Source organism: Oncorhynchus mykiss, chromosome 17, assembly GCF_013265735.2.
Source record: "Oncorhynchus mykiss isolate Arlee chromosome 17, USDA_OmykA_1.1, whole genome shotgun sequence".
Taxonomy (NCBI): Eukaryota; Metazoa; Chordata; class Actinopteri; order Salmoniformes; family Salmonidae; genus Oncorhynchus; species Oncorhynchus mykiss.
Window position 1 is genome coordinate 37,533,992 of NC_048581.1, and position 20,992 is coordinate 37,554,983.

General features: G+C 39.8%; 1 protein-coding gene across 3 annotated transcripts in view; it reads left to right on the forward strand.

Moving 5' to 3' along the window:
• The first annotated feature begins 4,228 nt into the window (after window positions 1-4,228).
• Window positions 4,229-20,992, forward strand: part of rbl1 (retinoblastoma-like 1 (p107)) — a 50,578-nt gene continuing 33,814 nt past the window's right edge. For 2 of the 3 annotated variants that reach the window (XM_021568397.2, XM_021568398.2), the window contains exons 1-2: window positions 4,229-4,552; window positions 19,142-19,275. In XM_021568397.2, the coding sequence (XP_021424072.2) occupies window positions 4,295-4,552; window positions 19,142-19,275 (392 nt within the window). In that variant the 5' untranslated portion in view covers window positions 4,229-4,294. The remainder of the gene's footprint in view (window positions 4,553-19,141; window positions 19,276-20,992) is intronic. The other variant, XM_021568399.2, reaches the window with a different exon arrangement.

The window sequence follows — 20,992 nt, forward strand, 5'->3', positions numbered from 1 at the left end:
GGGCAGCAGTATTATCACAAGGAGACGTATACTTGGAAAACAGAGGATGAATGGAGGGAAGAAGAGGGGGAGCTTGAGTCGGATAAAAATGGTGGAAAAAAGTATGTTAAAGAAGAATGGTAGAAAGTGTAAGCAGAGGGAGCTGAAGGCAGGAGGAGAAATGGAAGTGAATGAGGGTGAAGTATTGTGGTGGTTGGTGGTGTGAATTTTTCGGAGACTGAGGTATGCACCGAGGTACAGGAAAAAGAAGAGTCTGTGACCGAAGTTTATGGAAGAAGTTGACTCTTGTCTTTTGGCGGATCCATTTGTGGTTTCACGGTGGGTGAAAAAACAGTTGGGTCGTGTGGAATCGGTGAGGGTAACCAGAAGTGGTCTAGTGATAATTGTTTGTGTTTCTGTTGGGCAGAGGGAGAATGCGCTCGGAGTAAAACGAATGGGGGTAAGAAAGGGGCACCAATGAAAGGGGCACCAAGAAAGGGGCACCAATGAAAGGAGTGATAACTGGGGTAACAGCAATATAAAAGTTGACCAGCTGAGGGGAAAGATTCCCGGTGTATGTGATGCTCGTCATTTGATGTGACACAGACAGGGTAGCGAGAGTGAGTGTGGAAACAGAAGAGTCATTGTCGGTTCTTTTGAGTTTAGAAGTTGAGTCTTTGCCCGACAAAGTGAAGTTAGGATATATAAGTTATCCTGTACGAGCGTATGTGCCGAATACATTACGATGTTACAGGTGTCAAGCTTATGGGCATGTGGCAGCCGTGTGTAGAAGGGTTCAAAGGTGTGAGAAATGTGCAGAAGGGAATGAGACAAATGAATGTGTAGTATTGGGGAAAGTAATGGAATGTGTTAATTGTAGGGGATCAGAAATGCCCCGTGCGAGAGGGGCAGGTTGAGGTTTCCAGGGTTAGAGTAGTGCAGAAGGTGCCATATGCTGAGGCAGTGAAGAAAGTACAGGAAGATGGGTTTAAGGGGGAGGATTGGTGAGAGTAGTAGAGACATACCAGTACAGAGTAGAGAGTACAGTACATAGTTTTGAAATTAGTGAGTGTAGTGTTAGATGGTAGGGTATTTATTTAGTGCATCATTTTTTTCAAGCAAAGTATAAGGGAGTTGTACTCCAGTCTAGTAGGTGGCAGTAATGCAACAAATTGGATGCCAACCACTGTTATACCTCATAGAAGAAGAGGGTTTAGGGCGGAGGGCTGTCTACGGTCCAAACACTTAAAAGACACATCCTTGTCCACTTATGATCCCCGTCACCGTCTAGGAGTGTGGTCCAAATGATTAACCAAGCAAGGGAAGTTTGCAACGTAAGCTCCTCAGCCCTCGTTTTCAGTCGGCTTTGTGAGTGTACAATTATGTTCACTCCGGGGCCTGAAATTCCCCATAATTCAACTTGCAACGATTGTACATCCGCTAGTCAAAAGTCTGCGAAAACTTAAAAACAACATCAATGGAGAAGTCAAAACGAATGCATATAAGTTAGAAATTGTTCTACTCCGTAAAAAGTAAATATATTTTTGTTTGGTTATCTGTTGGAAATTGTAGAAATAAAACATTTCCCTTCTTCAGAGGTTCCAGCTAGGCAGGATAGTGTTAGTTAGCAAATTAATTTGCTAGCTATCATATAGAGGCGTATATGAATTATTTTATATTTAATATAAGTAGACATGCGCTCATAATTTTATGTAGCACATATAAAGCACCCACAAGCCACCAGTGGCTGAAAATACAATCATTGCGGCATGAAGGAGTGACAATTTCCGGCCAAGGATGGTCCATTGCCCTGCAAGTGTATACTCGTCAGACGTCATTATACGTCATCAGAAGTGTCCACTTAATTTGTTGGCTGAGGGGATAGGAAGGTGGCTTGAACAGAAGCTTTTTTACGAAGCTCTGCACCAAACTTCAGAAAGATTGTGAAGAAAACAAGTTTACAGTCATTACTATTACTGTTTTTATTTGTTCAAGATATAAGAACTTTCCTGTGACTGGAATAAGAATTTGATATTTTATCTCGGCATGTCGATGCAAAGTCGTGACAAAAAAAGAAAGGAAGCTATCCGTTCTCTTGCTAATCAACAAAAGAGAAACGTGCTTATAGACAACTGCCATAACTATGCTTGCCCTATGGATAATATCATGCTTTCGAATGCTGTTAAAGATGACGAATTCCTCTCTTTACCGGTTACTCCATGCAAACCTCCACCCTCCAAAAAACCCAACATGAACTCTGACATTGTGGCTACCCTCTCCTTACTCATCAACTCCAGGTCTGACGCCATTGAGAAAATGGCAGGCACGAACACCATGGTTATCGAAGGCTTGAAAAAGGCTGTGGAGTTTGCATGTGGTGAAATCAAGGATGTGGAAATGAGAGTGGCAAAAGTTTAAAAAAGTGTGGAAAAGGTGGAAAAGAATAACAATGTCTACCATAGATGTCTCACTGATCTGGAACAATACACAAGAAGATGGAACCTGAGACTCTATGGCTTGCCAGAGGTGGAAAATGAGGATGTGCGAGGGAAGCTATCCGCATCTGCCAAGAGTGTTACGCCTGCAGAGAAGAACAAAGTTGGTAATACCATCGACGTTGTGCATCGCCTCGGCAAGAAGCAACAGCAAAATGATTCAAGACCAAGGGGTATCATAATCCTCTTCACTGCCAGATTCTACAGGGATGCTGTCTGGAAAGCTGCTAGGAAAAACGCCTTCCTTCAGAGCCATGGTATGCGTTTTGCCAAACATCTCAGCCCAGAGGACATAGAAAGAAGGAACAAGTTGTGGCCAATGATCAGGAAAGCACGAAATGAGGGAAAGGCTGCTTATTGGCGTCCAATTTGTCTTCTTAATAATGACTATAATATATTATCCTTACTACTTGCAAAAATAATTAAAGAAATCATGGATGCAATCATTGATGAAACACAGTCTGGCTTTACGAGGAACAGACATATTAACTTCATGTTAGTTTGCAATTATAGTATTGACAAAGTTCCAGTGGCACTTTCTGCTTTTCATCGGCAGGGTTTCTTGTCATGGTCCTTAATTTTGAGCATCATTTTTCTCCACACAGATATTATGTATGGAATAATCAGGATACACTGTATATTGTATAAAAATACTTCTTTGTTTTTAGAATATTGGTTCCGAAATAATATCCTATTGGTGAGCCAACTGGTAAATGCAGAGGGTCTTTTACTCAGTTATAAGGAAATCTTATCACTTTACAAGGTCCCTGTAACGTCTAAAGATTTTGCAACTGTTTTAGATGCCATTCCCTCAGGTGTTGCTGTATTATTCAGGAATGTGTCAAGACCTGACCCTCAGAGCCTACCTTCCGTTGACCCTGTTGACTCGTCAGTAGGAAATATTTGTTTATCTTTTCATCCATTCAACAACAGAGTGATACGAACCTTGTTTCAGCAGGATGTTGTATCTCTCTATACCTTATGTCATGCCTTATTGGAATGGATTTATTGCTAATATCTGTTGGAAAAAAGTTTGGATGTTGCCACACACATACCTACTTGTTAACTAAATTAAGTAAGATTCCTTTAAAATTATTCATAAATATTATCCTGCCAATCACGATATGAAGAAGTTTAAGGAAAACATCAACTCAAATTGCTCCTTTTGTAATGACCACCCAGAAACCATGTTGCATCTTTTTTGGCATTGTATTCATGTAAGAAAACTGTGGCAAGACATCAGTAGATTTATAATTGAACACATTAATGAAGATCTTACACTCTTGTGGAGAGATGTACTGCTTGGATTCTTTACCTACGATAGAAATAAGCTGAAACATTTTATGTAATTAATTTCATTATTCTTTTGGCCAAATTTCATATTCACAAATGTCAATTTACAAACAAAACACATTGTCTTACCTTACAAAAATAAATTGACCTGTATTTTAAGACAATTAAATACTCTACTAACAAAAAAAAAAGCTGTTAGAATAATAATGTATGTATGTCCCTTAATAAGGTCCTTGTGTAATGTGATATTATACCCCCTAGCCCAATTATCCTTTGTACATTATTTATATATACAAGTGTGTTCCCACATGTACTTCCTGTATTGATTTGTTGTTGATAAAAAAATATTTAAAAAATAAAAGCGCTGAGGTGATAGGGTGTGTCTTTCATGTGTTTGGACTGCACACTTTGATTTTGAAACGCAATCCCTGTTTACGTTCCTTTGTTTGCCCTCTGGGGCCTTTACTCATTGGTCAGAAAGGATCCGTTTTCGCGCCAATTGCACCACAGTGCATTGTGGGAATTCAATGACCGGTGGCGTGTTTGTGGTGTCTCTGGACTGCTTTGTTGACATAGATAGCTATATTTTTGTTTTATTTCTCTGCCACTGTAACTTAGATTTACAAATGCGGGGAGACGAGTCAGATTCCGACTCCGGGCGGACGGACGAGAGCTCCGTCCGAAAGAGCTTGGAAATGCTTTGTCAGGAGCTGAATATGGACGAACAGACGGCATCTGAAGCCATGCAAAACTTCAAGTCGATTTGGAATACATACACACTGGAGGTAAACTAGCCAGCTAACTAACAGTAGCTAGCTATATTATTAAACTAGGTAGTTAATAGTTTTAGGTAGACGTAGTCTCTTAGCGGTACTTTGTTTAGGACGTTGGGAGCAGATATTGTGTGATCAACAATGCGGCCGGACATGGACGGTCTTAACTCTCCTGTCGCGTGTGTTCAGCGTAACGTAAATGTTCATATTTATATTTGGTAACGTTAGTTGTGTTAGCAATGTTACTAACGTTGTTCGTTTTGAAAGTTAGTCGTTTAGCGCATATAGAAATTAGCTAGCTAACTAACGTTAGCTGAACATAGTAAATAACACTATTTTCCATCAACCAGCCCACTTGCCAAGACAGGGAACTGGTAATTTGCGACATCGGTCACAATGCTAGACTTTAGGTTGTCTATCTAGTTAACTAACTCAACTAATGTGGGAACACACCAGTCGCGGTCAGTTTCGTTAAAGATTATGGAGGATGATTTTTTTTATGAACTCATTGTAACTTAAACCATCGACATTTCCAGTTCGGTGGTCAATATATAATTAAAATATACAATGTTATTATCTATGAAATAAAAAAAGGGGGACAATTCCGGTTTCATGTATTTAGTCTAACGAGCACACAGGGATAGAGAGAACAACTATATTACAGAAACACTACAGACAAGACAGAACAAGTTAGTCTGTAATATATTCTGTAATATAGTTGTTTTCTCTATCACAGTGTGCCTGTTAGAATCTGAACAGCCATGCAGTGGTCCTGGTAGTCTGGGTAGAATAGGAGCATGTGAGAACATGAGCCAAATTTAAAAATCAGGCAATAGTATATGTGAAATACTTAATAAAGAAATAAGATGATGATGTGATTGGTAACTACATAATATAACTTATACCAACCTAATCGATATATTTCTCAGAAGAATGTATCTTCTTAACGATTGCTCTGTCTTTGGCCAGCTTCTCCATGAACTCCTCGCAGGGGAGGTTGAAGTTTGTCTTCACAATAAGCATAGGAACCGTGAACCTATTTCTTGCTGCTGTCCATGTATCATTCATTCTGTTTCTTGGAAAGAGCCATTGTACCTCTGTCTGCTCTTCTTACTCTCTTAACCTTTTCTTCTGCTCCAATCTTTCTCCTCTTTTCTTCACTCGTCTTCCTGCTCTCTTCCTTTTCTTTACCTTTCCACCTCACTCTTCTACACTCTCTTCGCTTCACTCTTTTTACTCCTTAATTTCCCCTTCTCTTTCCTCTCTAATTTTTAATAATAAATAGTACACTATTTGATAAAATACTTTGGTTAACAGATTCCCATTGCTTGCCTCATTTTTGTATTTTATTTCAAAAACATTGTTTGGAATAATAAATTGGCAGGCTCTGTAATCATATCTTAACCTTTCCTCCTCTATCTCTTTCACTCTTCTTCCTATCCAGTCTTCCTCCTCTCTTTCCTCTCCACTCTAACAGAAAACATTATGCCAATGTTATCCATGAAGTTTTCAAAATATATTTTCACACTACTTATTATAATGCCAAACCATTAAAATTGTAATCTACAAATAAATATTCTCATAATTAATTGTGCATTAATTTAATATAATCATATTTTAAAAATAGCCCGTCCACTGCATGTTTACATGTGAACGTTTTTTAACCTAGCTAAGTTACCGTGACAGTAGCTAGCTAACTTAGTCTACATAGCTAAAGTTAGCTAGCATAATTTATTTAAAACCTTATAGAGCAGATCATCTATCTATATAATAAATTGTGACATTATAACATCGGCTAGTATCTCAAAAGATTGTAACTAACCTGACTTGAAGATATGTTTGTGGTGATGTTGTGGATTCACTTCTGTCTGAGTTTTCCACAGCAGTTTTCTCTAAAACTAGCGCAAGTAGTTAGTAGAAGAAGAGTGAATGAAGCTGCTATAGCTAGCAGCCCCCTCTGCTGGAGAAAACAAGCACAATGCGATTGAGACGTCAACCGGTAGGCTCTGCTGCCCGGGCTTTAATGCCACGTAAAATATTATTTCACTTTGCAGTCTGTTTTTAATGCACTGTTAAAAACGGGGACATTTCCGGGGACAGCTTCAACAGGGGACAGACCACTAAAAACGGGGACTGTCCCCGGAAAACAGGGACGTCTGGTCACCCTAATGTAACTGTCTCCTTCAAGTCCATTATTGGGCAAACGTTACTCCTTCTAGTCCATGGACCCTACATGTTCTGTTTTAAAGACAAATTGGTTGTTGAAGCCAAAACATCCAAATACTCCATGTAATTGTGAATCGATTCTCAATTGCAGTACGGTTCTATAAACAAATCCTTCTACTTTCATATCACTTCAAAGATAATTTCACAACTTCGAACAACAATTTATATATACAACAGATGACTGATAGGGGGCTCTGTGTACTGAACCGCCATCTTGGCACGTCACCTCAGCTTCCAAAACGGAAGCTATAGAAATGCATTTATTAATGTCTCCGTTCGTTTCCCCCCCATGTGTTCTATTAGACAATATTAATGCAGATTTTTCTATTGTTGTGAGTTTAACATAAAAATACAAAATAACATGTTTAATACATTTTTTTATGGCTAATTTTACTGTCCCCACTACAACAAAAACATACTTCTATACATGTAATTTTGTCCTTGAAACCTTTAGGCCTAATTTGAAATGCTGTAGAATTCCAATGGTGTGTCGCAACGTGTAAATGTATAATTATTTAATTAATTGATTTGGCCAAGTGCGACTGCGGTCTCTGTTCAGTGCGCTCTCTGCTTAGCAGCAGTGTCAGCTCAGTTTGGCAGCTGCACGAGTGGGAGAGTTTTCTTGGAAGATCACTCCGACACACGCTGCAGTGCTGTCGTTCAACAGCTGTAAGCCACTGATTTGTCATTCCCACTCGCCAAATGGACTCCTGCTTGCAACAAGTTCAGACTGAGCTCCGTTGTCATGAAAAGTCAATACACCGATGAGTTTCTCTTTCATACACGCTTTGAGAATCAACAAGGAGCTTCTTCAATGTGTTTTGTGCGGGGAAGTGATTATTAAGGAGTCAATCAAAACAAACAAATTCATTTAACGACACGTCCCGACCAAACATCCACAGCATTGCAGTATACATAGGGAATTCTTTCAGAACAGGTCAGAGTGCTTCAGGAAACATTGCTTCGACAGTGGAAAAGTAAGTCCGCCAGCAAGGTATTGTTATTTTATAAAAGACGATAAGCAGAAATAAGGGAGTACTGTCTCATAGTAGTATGAGTTTCTCTTTCAAACAATCCCCTGGCATTGTACACAGCTAATAGCTAATGTTAGCTCAAGCAAGTTAGCTAGCTACTGATAGGTTTGCACTAAGTAACAGTACAGACGAAGATGAAAAATTCAGGCCTACTGTACACATTACTGTAGAAGTTCTTATTGAAAACAAGTCTAGGTTGGAATCATTGCTGTTAAAGTACAAGCCATTTTTGTGGCCATTACGAGCGGCGCTTCTGGATGAGCGTTTTCTTGTTTGCTTATGTCCTTAGTTGGTTGAGTGTGGTCTTAATGCCAGCATCGGTCTATAATATAAATGAATAATATAAACTCAGCAAAAAAAAGAGATCCCTTTTTCAGGACCTTGTCTTTCAAAGATAATTTGTAAAAATCCACTTCACAGATCTTTATTGTAAGTGGTTTAAACGCTGTTTCCCATGCCTGTTCAATGAAACATAAATAATTCATGATCATGTACCTGTGGAACGGTCATTAACAGCTTACAGGCGGTAGACCAGACAGGACTGGGAAAAGTGCTCTTCTCTGATGAGTCACGGTTTTGTCTCACCAGGGGTGATGGTCGGATTTGCGTTTATCGTCGAAGGAATGAGCATTATATCGAGGCCTGTGCTCTGGAGTGGGATCGATTTGGCAGTGGAGGGTCCGCCATGGTCTGGGGCGGTGTGTCACAGCATCATTGGACTGAGCTTGTTATCATTGCAGACAATCTCGATGCTGTGTGTTACAGGGAAACATCCTCCTTCCTTCATGTGGTACCCTTCCTGCAGGCTCATCCTGACATGACCCTCCAGCATGACAATGCCACCAGCCGTGCTACTTGTTCAGGGCATGATTTCCTGCAAGGCTGGAATGTCAGTGTTCTGCTATCTCCAGCGAAGTGCCTGGATCTCAATCCCATAGAGCACGCTTGGGTCCTGTTGGATCGGAGGGTGAGGGCTAGGGCCGCCCCCCCTCCAGAAATGTCTGGTAACTTGCAGGTGCCTTGATGGAAGAGTGGGGTAACATCTCACAGCAAGAACTGGCAAATCTGGTGCTGTCTATGAGGAGGAGATGCACTGCAGTACTTAATGCAGCTGGTGGCCACACCAGATACGGACTTACTTTTGATTATTTTGACCCCCCCTTTATTCAGGGACACATTATTCAATTTCTGTTAGTCACATTTCTGTCGAACTTGTTCAGTTTATGTCTGTTGTTGAATCTTATGTTCATACAAATATGTACACATGTTAAGTTTGTTTAAAATAAGCGCAGTTGACAGCGAGAGGACATTTATTTTTTGCTGAGTTTAGATGAGAACAATCTTGGTAGATAGTGTAGTCTACATCTTATCATAAGGTACTCTACCTAATTCGACTTCTTAAATGTTAGACATCGCCCACCAACTGTTATTGATAAATAGCAACACACCCCTACCCCTCATCTTACCAGGCGTAGCTTCTTCTCTGTTCTGCCGGTGCATGGAAAATCCCGCCAGCTCTATTATTCGTGTCATCGTTCAGCCACGACTCTGTGAAGCGTAAGATATTAGTGTTTAATATCCCGTTGGTAGGGTAATTGTTGGTGATCAATTTTATTTTCCAATTATTGCATGTTAGCCAGTAGAATGGATGGCAGTGGGAGTTGACTCGCTACTGATTCTCAGAAGGCAGCCTGACCCGCGGCCCTTTTCTTAACGCATATGACGGGGATTAGGGCCTGTTTCCGGCAAAGCAGTATATCCTTCTCGTCAGACTCGCTAAACGAAAAAGCTTCTTCCAGTTCGTGGTGAGTAATCACTCTTATTTTTGGTCATAAGAGACGGTAGAAGAAACATTACGTACATATTAAGTTACGAACAAAATAGACAGTTGGTTAGGAGCATGTAAAATGTCATCCATCCTCTTCGGTGCCACCTTTCCAGAATGGGGGATGTGACTAAGATGCACAAGGCACGTCTCTCCAGAATGCACTCTCGCCATTTTGTGTGCATTTATTGTGAATGGTTTTCCCTTTGATTGTTAGTTCCTTTCAATTCCCCATTACATACAGTGCATTCGGAAAGTATTCAGACCAGAAGTATTCTTGACTTTTTCCACATTTTGTTACATTACAGCCTTGTTCTAAAACATATATATATATATATATATATATATATATATATATATATATATATATATATTTTTTTTTAATCTCAATCTACACACAATACCCCATAATGACAAAGCAAAAACAGGTTTTTAGAAATGTTTGCAAATCTGTGAAAAATAATAAACAAATACCTATTCACACCCTTTGCTAATGAGACTTGCATTTGAGCTCAGGTGCATCCTGTTTCCATCGATCATCCTTGATGTTTCTACAACTTGATTGGAGTCCACCTTTGGTAAATTCAATTAATTGGACATGATTTGGAAAGGCTGTCTATATGAAGTTCCCACAGTTGATAGTACACGTCAGAGCAAAAACCAAGCCATGAGGTCATAGGAATTGTCCGTGGAGCTCAGAGACAGCATTGTGTCCAGGCACAGATCTGGGAAAGGGTACCAAAAAATGTCTGCAGTTTTGAAGATCCCCAAGAACACAGTGGCCTCCATCATTCTTAAATGGAAGAATTGTGGAACCAACAAGACTCTTCTTAGAGCTGGCCAAACTGAGCAATCGGGGGAGAAGAACACGATGGTCGTTTTGACAGGGCTCCATGAAAATACTTAGGAAATGTGAAATGTACACTATCTCTCAGAAGTTTGGGGTCACGTAGAAATGTCCTGGTTTTTGAAAGAAAATAATAAAAAACTGTCCTTTTTTAAAATAACATCAAATTGATCAGATACAGTGTAGACATTGTTAATGTTGTAAATGACTATTGTTGCTGGAAATGGCTGATTTTCAATTCTGTTGAATTGGGGATCGTTTAACCCAAATATGCCACAAGACCTAGAATTGCCATGTGTATCCCAAATAAAAGGTTAACTGTTATAAGCTAACTTTTTAAAAATGAATTTAAGCTAAATTCCCGGGCTTAACCTCCTATGGAAAATTTCCCGGAAAGTTTCCGACCTTTTGCAACCCAAGGCCTACAGCTCGATGGTGGTTATATAATTCTGCTATACTAAGCCTACTACTGACATTTACATTACTTATTATTATAATGAATGATCATAATAGTAATGATAACAACAAGGAGATCAAGGGGAGGGCTGCTATAATTTTCCTGACAATTTGGAACAGTGTAAGCACTACTACATTATTATACCTGCTGGGCTGGTCTAAATTTAAAAAAGTATGAAGCCTTTATTACAGCATAGCAAAGATTTAAAATTTCACGTTTGTTTATTTATTTTTTTTATCTTGTGGCTTTTTATTTTATTTTATTTATTTTACCTTTATTTAACCAGGTAGGCAAGTTGAGAACAAGTTCTCATTTACAATTGCGACCTGGCCAAGATAAAGCAAAGCAGTTCGACAGATACAACAACACAGAGTTACACATGGAGTAAAACAAACATACAGTCAATAATAAAGTATAAACAAGTCTATATACAATGTGAGCAAATGAGGTGAGAAGGGAGGTAAAGGCAAAAAAAGGCCTTGGTGGCAAAGTAAATACAATATAGCAAGTAAAACACTGGAATGGTAGTTTTGCAATGGAAGAATGTGCAAAGTAGAAATAAAAATAATGGGGTGCAAAGGAGCAAAATAAATAAATAAATTAAATACAGTTGGGAAAGAGGTAGTTGATAGGGCTAAATTATAGGTGGGCTATGTACAGGTGCAGTAATCTGTGAGCTGCTCTGACAGTTGGTGCTTAAAGCTAGTGAGGGAGATAAGTGTTTCCAGTTTCAGAGATTTTTGTAGTTCGTTCCAGTCATTGGCAGCAGAGAACTGGAAAGAGAGACGGCCAAAGAAAGAATTGGTTTTGGGGGTGACTAGAGAGATATACCTGCTGGAGCGTGTGCTACAGGTGGGAGATGCTATGGTGACCAGCGAGCTGAGATAAGGGGGGACTTTACCTAGCAGGGTCTTGTAGATGACATGGAGCCAGTGGGTTTGGCGACGAGTATGAAGCGAGGGCCAGCCAACGAGAGCGTACAGGTCGCAATGGTGGGTAGTATATGGGGCTTTGGTGACAAAACGGATTGCACTGTGATAGACTGCATCCAGTTTGTTGAGTAGGGTATTGGAGGCTATTTTGTAAATTACATCGCCAAAGTCGAGGATTGGTAGGATGGTCAGTTTTACAAGGGTATGTTTGGCAGCATGAGTGAAGGATGCTTTGTTGCGAAATAGGAAGCCAATTCTAGATTTAACTTTGGATTGGAGATGTTTGATATGGGTCTGGAAGGAGAGTTTACAGTCTAACCAGACACCTAAGTATTTGTAGTTATCCACGTATTCTAAGTCAGAGCCGTCCAGAGTAGTGATGTTGGACAGGCGGGTAGGTGCAGGTAGTGATCGGTTGGTGCTCACTGAATCAGGAGGCTATCAACCAAACACTCAAACAGGCAACAGAAGCAGGATCTGTTTTTATTTCTGTAGATAAACGGACCAGTCAAAAGTTTAGAAACACCTACTCATTCTGGGGGTTTTCTTTTTTTATATTTTCTACATTGTTAAATAATAGTGAAGACCTCAGCTATGAAATAACACATGGAATTATGTAGTAACCGAAAAAGTGTTAACCTCTCTAGGGTATGTGGGGCGCTAGCGTCCCTCTGGCCAACATCCAGTGAGATTGCAGAGCGCCAAATTCAAATACAGAAATGCTCATTATAAAAATTCAGAAAACAAAACATATTTTACATAGGTTTAAAGATTAACTTCTTGTTAATCCAACCACGGTGTCAGATTTATAAAATGCTTTTTGGCGAAAGCATACCCTTTTTATTTATTTTTATTTTACCTTTTTTAAAACTAGGCAAATCGGTTAAGACATTTTTTTTTTTTTCAATGACGGCCTAGGAACAGTGGGTTAACTGCCTGTTCAGGGGCAGATCGACAGATTTGTACCTTGTCAGCTCGGGGGTTTGAACTTGCAACCTTCCGGTTACTAGTCCAACGCTCTAACCAGTAGGCAACCTAGCCAAGAACATAGCCCAGTTGACAAATGATTACAAACAGTAACCAGCCAAGCAGAAGCGTTACAAAACTCAGAAATAGAGATAAAATTAATCCCTTACCTTTGATGATCTTCATATGGTGGCACTCAGACATTCATTTACTCAAATGTTCCTTTTGTTTGATAAAGTCTCTTTATATCCAAAAACCTTGGCAGTGTAGACTACCAATGATTTGAAGAGAATAAACGGTTGGTCCTTCTTGAATTCACCTTCTTAGATACAGTGCTTCTTAGATACAGAATAGCCACTCCACCATAAACTTAAATGTTCATAGATTTTCTTTTGTCTTCAACGTCGTGTTGCATTTCGGGGTCACGACAAGTCGTATACCTCAGGCTGCAGTGCGTGGTCAACTTAGTCTGCATGTAAATTCTTAACTCGCATGTTTTATGCCCTCGGGCGTTTCCGTCTTTGACATGGTCTCTGGGTTCCCTGGGGCGTATCTCGTTTCAAGGTATTAGGATTTAGTAGGATCTCATTTAGACGACTAAAATCAGTCTTATCGTCACCAAAACATTCTTTCATCTGGATATTCTCTACACAACAAAGTATGTAAACAGCACATATACATTAACTCAAGTTACAATGTTTGTCATAACATCTTTATTTAACTATTAATAACATAACAAAATCAACATTAATTTTCATATTCCATCTACCATTGTTACCACAATTTTGTCTGATGAAATATAATGTCCCAAAGTCAATTTATTTGACCTGTATTTCCGGGCTGTAAACTCTTCCTAAGGCACACACATTCCAGTCCCTCACATTAGAGACTAGGAAGGAGTTGGGCTGCTGCCTTATACTTTACGATGGGTGTGAGGTCATAACACCCCCCCCCCCCCCCCCGGTCAATCCCTCTATACCTCTCCCCCTCTGCGGGAGGGAAAGATCTCTGTAGAGCTGTGATCCATTGTAACCTGATCCTCACAGGCCAGTCATGACACAGTTGATGAGCTTATTTCGCAAGTCAGTTGTTTGAATGGAGCTAGGAGTGTGTTCATGTTTCAAACTTGTTCTCAAATGCCATTGAAATGGTAGCAGCGGTATGAGATCCAGCACATTCTTGAGCATGCAATATGGCTTTCCTCCGTACTAAATCCTCGTCGACCCACTGTGCTGTCAGACTCAGCATGCTCATGAGGCTGACATTGCTGGTCCAAATGTCAGTCGTGAAGCTAATAGCAGTGACGCCCATGTCAAATCAAAATCTAATTTATTTCTATAGCCCTTCATACATCATCTGATATCTCAAAGTGCTGTACAGAAAGCCAGCCTAAAACCCCAAACAGCAAGCAATGCAGGTGTAGAAGCACGGTGACTAGGAAAAACTCCCTTGAAAAGCCAAAACCTAGGAAGAAACCTAGAGGAACCAGGCTTATGAGGGGTGGCCATAGCAGGTTGATGTGCGTTTTCAACAATACTGTGTAACTGCGGTACAGCAACTTCGGAAAAATAGTGCCTACTTGGTAGTGTGTACCGGGGCTCGAGGTGCTCAACCAGTCGGCGAAAGACAACATCATCCACGACAGAGAAGGCTTGATGAATTCTATTATCTTGGCGTTAACTTCTTGCGTCGAGCAATCCCGTATCCGGGAGTGTAATCATAGCCTCAAGTTCATTACCATAACGCAACGTTAACTATTCATGAAAATCGCAAATTAAATAAATATATTGGCTCACAAGCTTAGCCTTTTGTTAACAACACTGTCATCTCAGATTTTCAAAATATGCTTTTCAACCATAGCTACACAAGCATTTGTGTAAGAGTATTGATAGCTAGCATAGCATTAAGCCTAGCATTCAGCAGGCAACATTTTCACAAAAACAAGAAAAGCATTCAAATAAAATAATTTACCTTTGAAGAACTTCGGATGTTTTCAATGAGGAGACTCTCCAGTTAGATAGGAAATGTTCAGTTTTTCCAAAAATATTATTTGTGTAGGAGAAATTGCTCTGTTTTGTTCATCACGTTTGGCTAAGAAAAAACCCAGGAAATTCAGTCGCCGAACTTTTTTCCAAATTAACTCCATAATATCGACAGAAACATGGCAAACGTTGTTTAGAATCAATCCTCAAGGTGTTTTTCACATATCTATTCGATTTTATTTATTTTATTTTACCTTTATTTAACTAGGCAAGTCAGTTAAGAACTGATTCTTATTTTCAATGACGGCCTAGGAACAGGAACGACCTTGTCAGCTCTGGGGTTTGAACTTGCAACCTTCCGGTTGCTAGTCCACCGCTCTAACCACTGCCGCTCGATGATAAGTCATTCGTAGCAGTTGGGTTTCTCCTCTGAAGCAAATGAAAAAATACACGCAGCTGGAGATTACGCAATAATTGCAACGGAGCGAGCACCTGGTAAATGTAGTCTCTTATGGTCAATCTTCCAATGAAATGCCTACAAATATGTCACAATGCTGCAGACACCTTGGGGAAACGACAGAAAGTGTAGGCTCATTCCTTGCGCATTCACAGCCATATAAGGAGACATTGGAACACAGCGCCTTCAAAATCTGGGGCATTTCCTGTTTGAAATGTAATCTTGGTTTCGCCTGTAGCATCAGTTCTGTGGCACTCACAGATAATATCTTTGCAGTTTTGGAAACGTCTGTGTTTTCTTTCCAAAGCTGTCAATTATATGCATAGTCGAGCATCTTTTCGTGACAAAATATCTTGTTTAAAACGGTAACGTTTTTTTATCCAAAAATTAAAAGAGCGCCCCCTATATCGAAGAAGTTAATGGATTTGGCCTTTTCTCGCTGAAATGTTCTTAGTCTTTCAAATGACTGCTCGACTTGTTGACTGCTTAATCCACACAGCAGACATAGTGGGCTAGGTTAGGAATGCTGTGTTGCACATGTAGCGCTGTATTTTTTTTGTGGTGTCATTACATTGTCTACCTACGTTATATAGGTATGCACGTCAGCTTTGATATTCATTTTGCACATCGGGAGGGTTCTACTAAGCTAAAAAAAAAAAAAAAAAAGATGGACAAGGATCATTTTTCTATTTGATTTTGGACCCGTTAGGGTATCAAATAATTATATAGCAAAAGTATTTGAAAAATTCGATTTGGCATCAATGCTATTAGGGAAAAGGAAAGGGTTGTACAACTGAATGCATTCAACTAAAATGTGTTTACCACATATAACCCAAACTGAATCAGAGAGGTGTGGGCTGACCTCTTACTTCTACCCCCTCCTTTTTCGAACATTCTGTTAAAAATCGCGCAACTTTTCAGCGTCCTGCTACTCATGCCAGGAATATAGTATATGCATATGATTAGTATGTGTGGATAGAAAACACTCTGAAGTTTCTAAAACTGGTTAAATCACGGCTGTGACTATAACAGATCGTGTGTTTCATTGAAAAACGCAAGAAAAAATGCTCTCTGAAAGCTAAAAATAATTTCAGTTTTATATCTATGTTTGAAGCCTGAAATGTGGCGAAAGGTCGCAAAGTTCAAGGGGGCCGAATACTTTCGCAAGGCACTGTAGCTATACTTCTCTTTAATGCAACCCCTGTGTCAGATTTCAAAAAAGTACAGCGCTCAGACAAAAAAACAAGCCATACAGATACCCGCCATGTTGTGGAGTCAATAAAGTCCGAAATAGCATTATAAATATTCACTTACCTTTGATGATCATCAGAATGCACTCCCAGGAATCCCAGTTCCACAATAAATGTTTGTTTTGTTCGATAAAGTCCCTCATATATGTCCAAATGCCTCCTTCTTGTTTGCGCGTTTAGTTCACAAATCCAAATTCATGAGGCGTGAGCACTAGGTCCAGACGAAAAGTCAAAAAGTTCTGTTACAGTTCGTAGAAACATGTCACACGATGTATAGAGCCAATCTTTAGGATGTTTTTAACATAAATCTTCAATAATGTTCCAACCTGACAATTCCTTTGTCTTTAGAAATGCAATGGAACGCAGGTCACGCTCACGGCCACGCGCGTGACCAGCTCATTGCCTTCTGCCAGACACCTGGTTGAAACAGCTCTCATTCGCTCCCCCTTCACAGTAGAAGCCTGAAACAAGGTTCTAAAGACTGTTGACATCTAGTGGAAGCCTTAGGAAGTGCAATCTGACCAAATTTACACTATATTGGATAGGCAAAGAGTTAAAACTACAAACCTCAGATTTCCCACTTCCTGGTTGGATTTTTTTCTCAGGTTTTTCCCTGCCATATGAATTCTGTTATACTCACAGACATCATTCAAGCAGTTAAAAACTTCAAAGTATTTTCTACCCAAATTAATATGCATATCTTAGCTTCTGGGCCTGAGTAGCAGGCAGTTTACTCTGGGCACCTTATTCACCCAAGCTACTCAATACCTCCCCCCAGCCATAAGAAGTTAACTTCTTATGGCTGGGGGGCAGTATTGAGTAGCTTGGATGAATAAGATGCCCAAAGTAAACGGCCTGCTCCTCAGTCTCAGTTGCTAATATATGCATATTATTATTAGTATTGGATAGAAAACACTAAAGTTTCCAAAACTGTCAAATATTGTCTGAGTATAACAGAACTGATATTGCAGGCGAAACCCTGAGGAAAATCAAACCAGGAAGTGGCTTCTATTTTGAAAACTCCATGTTCCATAGCCTTCCTTTGCTCCATTTAAAAGGGTATCAACCAGATTCCTTTTCCTATCGCTTCCTCAAGGTCTCAACAGTCTTTAGACATAGTTTCAGGCTTTTATTTAAAAAAATGAGCAAGAAAGATAACATTGCGTCATTGTATGGCCAGGTGCCAGCAGCGTTTTGTATGCATAACTGAATTTGGGCAGCCATTGCCTTTCCCTCTCCGACTGAAAAATACAGTTGCGGTTGATTATATTATCGATTATATATTTTAAAAACAACCTGAGGAATGATTATAAAAAAACGTTTGACATGTTTCTGTGGACATTACGGATACTATTTGGAATTTGTCTGCGTTGTCGTGACTGCGCTTTCCTGTGGATTTCTGAACATAACGCGCCAAACAAACAGAGGTATTTTGGATATAAAAGTAATCTTTATGGAACAAAAGGAACATTTATTGTGTAACTCTCGTGAGTGAAAACATCAGAAGATCATCAAAGGTAAACGATTAATTTGATTGCTTTTCTGATTTTCGTGACCAAGCTACTTGATGCTAGGTGTACATAATGTTTTGTCGAGCGATCGATAAACTTACACAAACGCTTGGATTGCTTTCGCTGTAAAGCATATTTTCAAAATCTGACACTACAGGTGGATTAACAATAGGCTAAGCTGTGTTTTGCTATATTGCACTTGTGATTTCATGAATATAAATATTTTTTGTAATATTAATTGAATGTGGAGCTATGCAATTCAGCGGTTGTTGATGACAATTATCCCGTTAACAGGATGGCAGCCATAAGAAGTTAATTGACATCCACATCATCGGCGTCCGGGGATTCGATCCATATATACTTCACTTTTTTAAAACTGGTCCCGGGGCCCTTCAGGGGAGGCTTGTGGGCGTCCTAGAACAAAACGTGTTTGAAACTCACCTTTCCACAGAGTGGTCAGCACACTGAAATTACCCAACTGTTCGGAAGCTACAGACCAAAGTTGTCAGAAGATGCTGTACCGACTTCAGACGAGTCCCGTGGTGATTTTGGGAGTAGTAGAGCAAAACAGAGAATGCCTTCCTGTTCGTGTCATCTTTCCACATAAGGGTCATAATAGTTTCTAGGCCAAACTGTTTGCACGCCACAGCTCTTATTGTGAGAAGACCATTTCTTTCTTTTTTTTTTGTTGGTGGGGGAATGTCTCATGGTCTGACAAACACCGCTGTAGCTCTGCCACCTTTCACCGTAGAATCGTAAGGGTGATATCAGCGGATATGGTGGATTGAGACAGCCCATGCAAAAAATAAATATATCGCTAGCTTAAATAGACAGATTGATGGGGATTTTTTAAAATGTTAATTTGATTTCTGCGGGGCTGCTGAACTTGTAGAAGGGTTAAAATAGTTATAAGTAGTGGTGTAGCACTCACCCCTGCAGACCCTTCTGGCTGGGGTTGCCCCCAACCCTCCAAATTTGTGTATATTCATACTTATTTTTTACCGTATTGAAAATCATACCGTCTGTGTTTCGAAATACCCCGATATACGGTATAGCATAAAGCACTGTGACTTACTGTCGTTTTCCATACACTTCTGACTTGTCTTTCTTTCAGGGGGAAGTAGTTCATTGGCTAGCCTGCTCTCTCTATGCAGCCTGCAGAAAGGGCTCCACACCCACTGTGGGTAAGGGGGTGATGGAAGGCAACTGTGTGTCCCTGACTCGAATACTCAGGACGTCAAAACTGAGGTCAGTGATAAGAGGCTTGGTCCCCAAACCTCCCACAATTTACAGTGCCTTCAGAAAGTATTCACACCTTTTACTTTTTCCAAACTAATAAAACATGTATTGAGTCAACCCATTTTTGTTATGGCAAGCCAAAATAACTTCAGGAATCAATATTTGCTTAACAAGTCATATGTTGCATGGACTTTTTGTATGTCTTTGTACCGTGCACACAATTATTTGTAAGGTCCCTCAGCCGAGCAGGGAATTTCAAACACCGATTCAACCACAAAGACCAGGGAGGTTTTCCAATGCCTCGCAAATAATGACACCTATTGGTTTTTAAAAAGCTGACCTTTAAATATCCTTTAGAGCATGGTGAAGTTATTAATTGCACTTTGGATGGCGTATCAATACACCCAATCACTACAGAGATACAGGCATCCTTCCTAACTCAGGTTGACGGAGATGAAGGAAACCGCTCGTGGATTTCACCACGAGGCCAATGGTGACTTTGAAACAGTTAAGAGTTTTATGGCCGTGATAGGAAAACTTTGTAGTTAATCCAAAATACATAATACAACAATTCTAGAACTTGCATCCTGTTTGCATCAACTCACTAAAGTAATACTGCAAAACATGTGGGTAAGCAATTACCTTTTTTAAATCCTGATTACATAGTGTTATGTTTGGGTCAAATTTAATACAACACATGACTGAGTACCACTCTCCATATTTTCAATCATAGTGGTGGCTAAATCATGTAATGGGTATACTAGTAATCGTTAAGGACCGGGGAGTTTCAGGAGAAGAAATAAACTGAACGGAACTAAGCACAGTCAAAATCCTAGAGGATAACCTGGTTGTCTGCTTTCCACCAGGCACTGGGCGATTTAATTCACTTTTCAGCAGGACAATAACCTAAAACACAAGGCCAAATCTACACTGGAGTTGCTTACCAAGAAGACAATGAATGTTCCCGAGTGGCCGAGTTAGTTTTGACTTAAATTTGCTTAAATCTGTCAAGACTTAAATTGTTGTCTAGCGAGGATCATCAAGCAATTTGAAGGGCTTGAATTTAGAAAATAATGGACATTTTGTACTGTTGGGTTCTGAGAATATTAAGATATACTTAGTCATGTCACTGATGGAGAGCTTAGGTTTAGAGGGTCTACACCAGAGGTTAAGGGTATTGGAGGAAAGTATATACTGTGTGTGCAACTAAGCTAGGAATGTGTTGAGTGCAGGGAAGCGAGTACATGTGGCAGGCATTTGATAAGGGGAGACGGGTGGAGATCTTAGAAACTAACAATGTCACTGAGGGAGAGAGAGTAATGTATAACATTTACATTGTCAGGATATTTTTTTTGTTATCCATCAGGGATCCTCTGGGAGGAGAAGAGAGAGAGTCTGGTATCAATAACCATGACAGCCTTGAGTTGGGGAGGAGTGAGTACTTTGGGTTAGAGGTCAGGTTAGATGAAGTGAGGAAGAACGGGTATCACTAAGGTTCTGTCTAGCAGCAGAGATTGGCTGTTCAGTTGTGGTGGAGGAGGAGAATATTAAAGGGTTAAATATTAGTGTATATATATTGTGTGAAATTATTTTATTTTTTGTCTGAATACAGGTGTGTCGACCCTTTGGGAAGAATTAAACTTGGTTAAGCATATCGAGTGTCTGTGAGGTTGTTTACTCTGAAAAATTAGAACCTAACAGTACAATCCATGTGTGAAAAGCTTTT